Genomic DNA, 8898 nt, shown 5'->3' with positions numbered 1-8898 from the left:
TGGGGTCTCGGCCGCCACCGGGTGCACCGGCCAGTGCAGTCGGGGGACAATGGGACGCTCCTGCCTCTGCGTCCTTTTCGGCAGCGGGGCGCGTGGACCACACCCACGTTACCCACGGGCACGGGGTCACAGACGAGCACACTGCAGGGGCACGGTGCCCGCTGCGGTCCTGGGGGGCTGGGGTTGGGGGGGTCACCTTCCTCTCCCTGCCGAACCGAGGCCAGAGAGGAGCTGTGGGGAGGCCGGGACGGGTACCGGCCTCCCCTGAGTGCCTGGGGACTCGGGGCTGAGGCAGTTCGCTGCCCTGGGGGGCGGTCTAGACTTGGGTGGAGGGGTGTAATTTATTGTGTCTTTTCTGAGGGCTTTGCTGTATTTGGCTTCAGGGTGACCCCAGTAGGCCCCACTGGCCCAACCCAGTCCAAACCAGACCACGGAAAACCCAGGTTTCACTGGGTGGGGCAGCAGACGGGGCTTCTCCAGGACGCGGGGCGGAGGGATCCATTTTTTTTATAAATCTATAAAAAGAGTTGAAAGAACTGAACGTGGTGAGAAACAGGACGGAGAGGACTGTCGGTAGTGACGCAGGGGGTGGAGGGGTGCAGAGACGCTCGCTTGGCGGCACAGGCCCCGGGGGACATGGCGTGGTCACCCACAGGGGTCCTGTGTCTCCTGCTCCTCCAGTCCAGCCGAGGAAGTGGAGGACATTGCCTGCTGGCCCTGCTCTGCTCTGCCCCGTGTGCTTGGGAATAGGTTTTGCCAATAAATGTGTCTGTGCTAGAACCTGGCCTGGCGTGAATCCCTCTGAGGGGCCGGGTAGGCAAGGGCACAGTGCTCAGAGGAGGCAGCACCAAGAGTGTAGGGGCAGGTGCTCTGGGCCCTGGGACAGAGCCGTCAGGAGACCCAGCCCTGCTGCTCACAGAGCCCTGGTCTCTTCAGACTACCAGCTCCCCACGCGGAACTCAGCAAGGAGATAGCTTTGGGCCGTCACACTGAGCTGCAGGCTCAACCTTTTTTAGTTGCTAAATTGCTCAGACTGGGCTCTAATTTAAGACCCTCCCGCCTCAGCCTCCCAAAGTGCTGGGATTACTGAGAGCTCCTGGCTGGGCAGCGTCTTTGAGAGGAATCATCAAAGCAAATTGAGGCCCGGAGCGAGGACACAGCTTTTCAAAGGCCACACAGGAGTGGCCTTTCTCCCTCCCTCCCTTTTGATGCTGGGAGTCAAACCCATCGCATGCTCAGCCTGTCCCTCCCTGATCCACTTTGAAGGTTCTGGCCCTGCCCCAGCTGCTTCCCAGGGTCACCCGGGTAAGACGGGAGGCTGTGGGACACTGACCCCTGTCAGTGCGGGTCCAGCCTTCAGCTCCCTCAGGGTCTGTATTTACCGCCGCCTGTCCCCAGCTGCCCTGGGCTGGCCGAGTGGACGCCGGATCTAACTGGGCCCCAGGGAGAGTGACTGGGCTGACCGCTACTTCCCTATGCGGTGGCCCTGCCCTGGGAAGACGGCCGGGGACTGGATGCTGAGGGCCAGGCCTCCCCGACCTTCCCTGTCCAGAGGGGCCTGTGTCATTGCAGCGGGGCTGAAGGGAGCCAGAGCCACCTCAATTTGGGGGACAGCCTGCCCCAATATCTCCCACTGCAAGGCGCCTGGAGCATGGCCTGGCCCCGCCCAGCAGGGCAGCTTGGAGGGCACTGGAGAGGGACCTGGCAGGAGTAGGATGGGGTGGTAGGAGCTTGTGCTCAGCTCCATCCAGGTCACCAGGGCCTGACCAGGGCTGAGGGCCTGGGGAAAGGACAGGCTGGATCCTGGAGAGTGGGAAGGAGCCCCAAGCCCTGCCCTGCCTGGGCCACTGAGACCCTTGACCTTTATGCAGAAATGTCCTCTGTGTGGCTCAGCTGCGGCCACGAGGGCCACACAGGTGTCAGGCACAAAATACCCCCAGCCTGGAAATGGAGGAGTGGGACAGAATCAAAACCTCCTTGGGCCAGGGATTTAGCTCAGAGGTGCTGCTGCCTTCCTCTAAAGGGCAAGGACCCAAGTTTGATCCCTGGAACCAAAAGAAAAAAAAAAGTGGCGTGGCTCAGTGGCACCCACCTATCATCTTACCACTCAGAAGGCTGAAGCAGGAGGATTCCAAGTTCCAGTCCCAGTTTGAGCAACTTAGTAACTTGGTGAGATTCTGTCTCAAAATTTAAAAGGCTGTGGATGTAGGTGTCTCAGTCCTCATCACTGCAAACCTCTGCCCCCTGCCCTAGCCCAACGCTGTCTATAACAGCCAAGAACCGGAAAGAGGGGGGACTGAGACCCAGGAAGCAGGAAGGCGCTGAGGCCTTCGAAAAGGGACGACAGAGAAGCCTCGTATGAGGTCACACGGTGTGGGTCACTGGATAAGGCCCAGCGGTGGCCTCAGAGCCAGGGCCACGGCAGAGGCCACACACACACACACACACACACACACGCAGACACACACAGACACGCAGACCTGGTGTGGGGATGCTCTCGCCCCACATGCACCTTGCTCCTGTCCTCTCTCCATCTCTTCCTGCCTTTCTTTTCTTCCCTCTCTTTTGCCCTCATGTTCTACTCTAGGGGCAACAACACTAAACTGTGTATATCTTTTTCTTTGAACTTGTCCTTGAAAATAGGCACTGTGGGGAGCCAGGCGTGGTGTTGCATGCCTGTAATCCCAGCACTCTGGGACTCTGGGAGGCTGAGGCAGGAGGATCCCGAGTTCAAGCCCAACCTGAGCAACTTAGTGACTCAGAGAGATGCTGTCTCAAAACAAAAAAATTTTTTAGTGGCCAGGGATTTAACTCAGTGGTGCTGCCACCTGCCTGGCAAGCACAAGATCCTGAGTTCGATCCCTGGTACAAAAAAAATAAATAAATAAATAAATAATTATTTAAAGGGGGTGCTGGGGCCGGAGCTCAGTGGGAAGCCCTTGGGTTTAACCCACCAGACCCCCCACAAGAAAATAAATCCATGCCATTTTGTCAACTCTCTCAATTCTGTCCCTTTCGTTGAACAGAACATTTGAATTTTGATGTGCTGAAATCTCTGTTTTGCTGTTTTAAAAATGTCCCCACCCTCAGTGATAGAACTATTCCCACGTCTTCCACCTGCCCCTTAGAACTGACTTTTGCATGCGGGAGTGGGAGCTGTTGCTGCCCTGCCACCCTCTGCCATGTGCCTGTCCCGGGCGTGGGCACAGACAACCCTGCTCACATCTCTGGGGGTCCCCACTGTGGCTGTGCCTGGTTGGCCTGGGGCAGTGTCCTGTGGTGTCACCCAGACCCCAGGGCCAGATCCCCTTCACTGGCCAAGAGCCCCTCAGGTCACTGCTGGCTCAGGCAGTGGCAGGGCTGGGGGGCCTCGGGGTCACCTGCTCACGCCCTGGCCAGGCCTGGTCACCAGGCCCCCAACTGGGATACTTCTACTGTCCCCTTCACCCTTTGTTGTTGTTGTTTTTAGTTAATTCAGCTGTAACGAAGCCCTTTAAATTTGTTTTCTTGTTGCCTTTCCAGAATTCAGTTGGAAATGGCACTGGGATCACTTACATGTCCACAGCTTGCTTGTTTGTTTTTGAGACGGCATCTCCTCGTGTTGCTGAGGTGGGCCTTGAGCCTGTGATCTTCCTGCCTCAGCCTCCTGAGTGCTAGGATCACATATGCAGCCACTCGTGGCTTCCCTGAGTGGGAATCGCTGTCCCTGGGTCAAGCCTTCCCATGGGTCCCTGAGGTCCTGGCCTGAACACCCGGGCTGTGTGGGCCCTGTCCCTGGGACTCTGCACTCCAAGTCAGAGGGTGGCCTGAGAGGTGACGAAGGCTGAGCCATAGGAGGCCAGGCCTCCTCAGGCTGGGGATGGCGTGGAGTCCCCATGTAGGCAGTTTTCTGTCCCATGAGACACCGGGTTCCCCTGGGCTCGAAGTTTCCGAGGTCTCTGTCCATGGCTGCTGGCTCTGGGGCCATGGCCTCTGCGGAGGGGACAGCGAGGCAGTGGCCTGGTGGAGTCGGCCACTCCCCGGGTCCCCTCTGAGCCCTTAGGGCAGAGATCACATCCTTTACACAGGCGCCAGGGGATGGGCACGGCATGAGCAGCCTGGCCCCCAGCTCCCCAGCCCCAGGAGCGAGAGTGACCGTCAGTTCCCTGAGCTGTGACAGTTGGCAGGGGAGCCTCAGGGCGCAGAGCAGGGGCAGGAAGGGTGGGCCAGACGCGGGTGCCAGGGACCAGTCCCGCTCTCCTGTCTCTAGGCGGATGTCAGCTTCCAGAAGCAGCACGTGTGCTGCACAGCCCAGAGACGTGGGTCCTGTGCACAGGGGTCAGAACCACACTGCCGCTTGTGCAGAGCAGCTGCTAACACATGCCGCGTGTAACAGCGCGGCAGGGGCTCCGTGATGCTCTTTTCAGCTCTGGGGTGGAACCCAGGGCCTTCAGACTGATCAACACCCCTGCCCCCCGACCCCCGAGGCGGGATCTGAATAAATTACTACATTTCCCAGGCTGGGTTTGAACCTGTGATCCTCCTGCCTCAGCCTCCCACAGTGCTGAGGTCACATGTGTGTGCACCGTGGTGCCAGTCTTCATGCCATCTAATTTTTAAACAGAGGTTTACATACATGAAGTCAAACAGGCAGAACTGAAAAGAGAATTAGATAAATCCATAATTATAATATATATATTTTATATATATATATTTAACTGGAGATTGAACTTGCAAGGCAGACAGTGACATAATTATAACAGAAGCCTACAACCACTCTGAGTAATGATGGAACTGGGGCTGGGGATTTAGCTCAGTGGTTCTGGCACCCACCTCTCAAGCGCAAGGACCTGAATTTGATCCCTGGTGCCAAAAAAACCAAACCAAAACAAATAATTATGGAACAGTAGACAGAATTTCTGTTTTTTGAGACAAAGTCTCACTATGTAGTTCAGGCCGGCATACACCTGTAATCCCAGCACTCGGGAGGCTGAGGCATGACGATGGTTGTGGGGTAGAGACCAGCCTGGGCTACACAGGGAGACCCTGCCTCAGAAACAAAACAAAACAAAAACAAAAGAATCAGTAACAGGAAGACAACACAGTACCAACTCCAATTCCATGGATGTCTCTGACTGAGCTGGTCCTGGGTCCGGGCCCTAAATGTCATGAGACTCATCAAGTGGCAGCTGCTCATGACACGAGAGCTCCTGAGGGTGAGCACCTTTACGTCGAGTAATGGCCAGGAGTGGTGCACTCCTGTCATTCTGGCACTCAGAAGGCTGAGGCAGGAGGATTGCCATGAGTTCCAGGCCAGCCTGGGCTACAAAAGGAGACCCTGTCTCAAAAGGAAGAAAGAAAGAATTGTGCTTCTTGGAAAAAGCAGTTCTTCGTACTCTTTTTCAGTGTTTTTAGGGGTTTTTTAATTCTGTTGTATTTTTTGATTTGTTTTGTTTTTTGGTATTGGGGATTGAACTTCAGACCTTGTTCTTGCCAGGCAGGCGGTGGCACCACGGAGCTACATCCCCAGCTCTTGCTTTGTTTTTTGTTTTGAGATGAAGCTGACCGTGTAACCCAGGCTGGGCTCCAACTCCTCTACTCAAGTGATCCTCCTGCCTCAGCCTCCGGAATAGCAGGGATCAAAGATGTGCACCTCCATGCTGGGCCACACTTTTATCCTAAAGGGCAAAAACAGGGCTGGATGTGTTGCCTGGTGGCAGAGCACTGGTATAGTAAAGTGCAAAGACTAGGGTAGGATCCCAGCGCCACAAAAAAAGAAAAGCAAAAAATAAATAAAATGAAAAGGCAGGCATCTGAATGTGACTGAAAAGCAGAAAGAAGCTAAGAAGCATAGATCAAATATAAAATAAGCAGAAGGAAATCAATACAAAGTAGAGCAGAAATAAATGAAATTTAAAATGGCAGCCAAGAGGGAACACAATCCAAACCAAAGGCTGAAGATTGATGAAATCGGTGAACCTTGACGGGGCTGAGGCAGGGAGGGGCCTCATACAGCCTGTGCCACAGGTGAGCAGTAAGCCAGGGCTCGGCCCCTCCTACAGGAGGGAAGGCAAGAGCGGGGAGCAAGGCATGGCTCATCCCAAAATGTCAAGGGACTGAGAGGTGGAGGGAGACCAGGTGTGACGGCCCACACCTGTCATCCCGGAATCCGGGAGGCTGAGGCAGGAGGATCGTTGTGAGTGTGAAGCCAGCTTGGGCTACACAGTGAGGCCCTGTCTCAAAAAAGAAAAAAAAAGGAAGAAAGAAGGGAGGGAAGGGAGGGAGGGAGGAAGGGAAAAAGAAATAGTTCCTGTGCTTCTCTGTGCTGGGTGGGATTGTGGAAAATTAGCATAATTTGTTTCCTGAGATTTGGCAGAATTCACCAGAACACACTAGGACCCGGCACTTTCTGTTTTACTAATCACTTGTGTCTGGGTTTGGTTCTGGCTGTAGTGTATTCCTGGTATCATGGGCTGGCTTTGGACATGCAGTGATCTTCCTGCCTCAGCCTCCGGAGTGCTCTGCCCAGGGCCGTCGTCATTGCTCGGTTTAACTGATGTAGGCCGATGTGTATTACCTCCTTCTGCTCGTGTGAATTCTGGTGAGCTCCACCCTCAAGCAGTTGGTCCATTTCATCTGGGGCGTGGGCACTCCTGGTCTTCCCTTACAACCCTTATTTTTGGGGCCTTTTGTATTTTTGAGGCAGGGTCTCGCTGTGTAGCTCAGGGTGGTCTTGCACTCACGACTCACAGCGGTCCAGTCCTCCTGCCTCAGCCTCCCAAGTGCTGGAACTACAGGTATGCACCCCCAGGCCTGGCCCTCACTACCCTTTTTTATCTTTCTTGTTCCTTTTTGAAATTGCTTCTTATGAGTCCACGTTTTCAGCACCTGGTGTTTACATTCCTCTCCCACCCTTGCCCCTCTCGCCCCCCATTTATTGTTTATTTATTTGTGACGAGGCCTCACTCTGTAGCCCAGGCTGGCCTTGAACTCACTAGCGGCCTCCCAGGTACCGATGACAGGCCAGTGCCACCACAACAGGCTTTCTTTCTCAGCGAGGAGGCCAGCGTCTCTCTAACGGTGAATTCACACGAAGATCTGAGAAGAAAAGCAAATTACAGGCCCAGATCTCCTTTGCAACATAATTTTAAAGTCCCCTTCAAATATCGGTAAATCAAATCCCGTGTTACATGAAAAAGTACTACTACCACTTCAAAGTGAGATGTATCTGAGCTATACAAGGTGGTTCCACACCTGCTTTGTTTTTGTTCTTTGAGACAGGGTCTCCTGAGGTAGCCCAGGCTGGCCTTGAACTTGTGCCAATCCTGCTTCAGCCTCCCCAGTGTTGTGATTAGAGTGGTGCACACCTGTGGTCCCAAGCACTCTGGGAGGCTGAGGCAGGAGGATCACAAGTTCTAGCTCACCTTGGGCAACTTAGCAACCCTGCCTCAAAATAAAAAAATAAAAAAAAAAGGACCGGGGGACCAGCGATTTAGCTCATTGGTGCTGTGCCTGCCTGGCAAGCACAAGGTCCTGAGTTCAATCCCTGGTACTGAAAAATAAATAAAAAAGAAAAGGGTCTGAGGATGTCCTTCTCCAGTAAAATAAAACAAAGACACAACTGACAAAGGACTATTAACCAAAATATGCAAAGAACTCTTCAAACTCTGTAATAAGAAAACTAACAATCCAATTTCTAAAACTTTTTTTTTTCTTTTTTTGCAGTTCTTTGAGTTGAACCTGGGTCTTTGTACTGAGATGCATCCCCAACCCTTTTCTTATTTTTTTAGAGACTAGATCTGAGTCTCCCAGGCTGGGCTCGGATTTGGCAATCCTCTTGCCTCAGCCTCCCTGGGTGTGGGGATGGTAGCCCTGCAAACCCAGGGTTCGCTTGTTCCACAGTTACTATACTGTGGCCGGCAGGAGCTCCAGAGCTAAACATGGCACAAGAAAGCAGCTGTTGCCTGTGGTGCTGGGTCCCAGTGGCCGCAGGACCAGGCCTGGCCTGTCCTACCTGCCGGACCTGCCAGAAATCCCTGCCTGCCTGCCTCTGGGTTGCTGGCTGCCCTGGGCTTCAGGCTGGGCCCACTTCCTTAACCGTGTGGTCCGCTCCTGCGTCCACCTGAGCTCTTACCAATACTGAATCCCCAGAGGAGTTAGTATCTTAGTTACCTTCTCACTGCTGAGACAAAACACCCTGCACTCAAGTCAAAGGGGAACGGTTTGTTCAGCTCACAGCTCACACAAGGTTCAGTCCACAGCCGGTGGCTCCAGGTTGTGTGGTCGCAGAGGGAAACGGCCACGGCAAGCAGCGAGGAGATGGCAGCTGTATGACCCCAGCAGCATCTCTGACTCTTTTCTACTCTGTTCAGGGGTTCCGGGCAGCGCCAGGCCAGTCAGCAGACTGATCAGCACTGCAACCCCACAATCCAGCCACTCCTGCACAGCCCCCCAAGACCACAAGGCTGGGGGGCACCCAGACCCCGCCATGACCCCAGGTGGTCACACAGCAGGCTGGGTGTGAGTTCCGCAGGCCTCCAGCTGCTTATTCTGCTTTTTGCAATACCAGGGATCGAACCCAGGACCTCTGCAGGGTCCCCCCCATTTATTTTTGATACCGGGGATCGAACTCAGGACCTTTGGCTTGTGAGGCAGGTGGCAGCACCACTGAGCTAAATATCTGGCCCTTTTCTTATTTTGTGTTTGGAGACAGGGTCTAAGTTATTAACTTGCCCAGCCTGGGTTTGAATTTTTTCTTTTTTAAAAAAACCACTTTTAGGGCCGGGGATTTAGCTCAGAGGTTCTGCCGCCTGCTTTGCAAACACAAGGAACCGAGTTCAATCCCCGGTACCAAAAAAACAAAACAAAACACTTTTATGCTATTAGTTGGAAAAATTAATAGGTACAGAAAAAAGTTTA

At 53.9% G+C, this 8898-nt stretch overlaps 1 protein-coding gene across 1 annotated transcript in view; it reads left to right on the top strand.

The window, feature by feature from the left end:
- Positions 1 to 4372, top strand: part of Slc4a1 (solute carrier family 4 member 1 (Diego blood group)) — a 13923-nt gene extending 9551 nt beyond the window's left edge. The window contains exon 19 of the mRNA XM_033763143.1: positions 4250 to 4372. Within this exon, the coding sequence (XP_033619034.1) occupies positions 4250 to 4372 (123 nt within the window). The remainder of the gene's footprint in view (positions 1 to 4249) is intronic.
- Positions 4373 to 8898: the final 4526 nt, after the last annotated feature.

Source organism: Fukomys damarensis, unplaced genomic scaffold (genome assembly GCF_012274545.1).
Source record: "Fukomys damarensis isolate Sample0158 unplaced genomic scaffold, DMR_v1.0_HiC HiC_scaffold_13, whole genome shotgun sequence".
NCBI lineage: Eukaryota > Metazoa > Chordata > Mammalia > Rodentia > Bathyergidae > Fukomys > Fukomys damarensis.
This window is presented reverse-complemented; position numbering and strand designations above follow the sequence as displayed.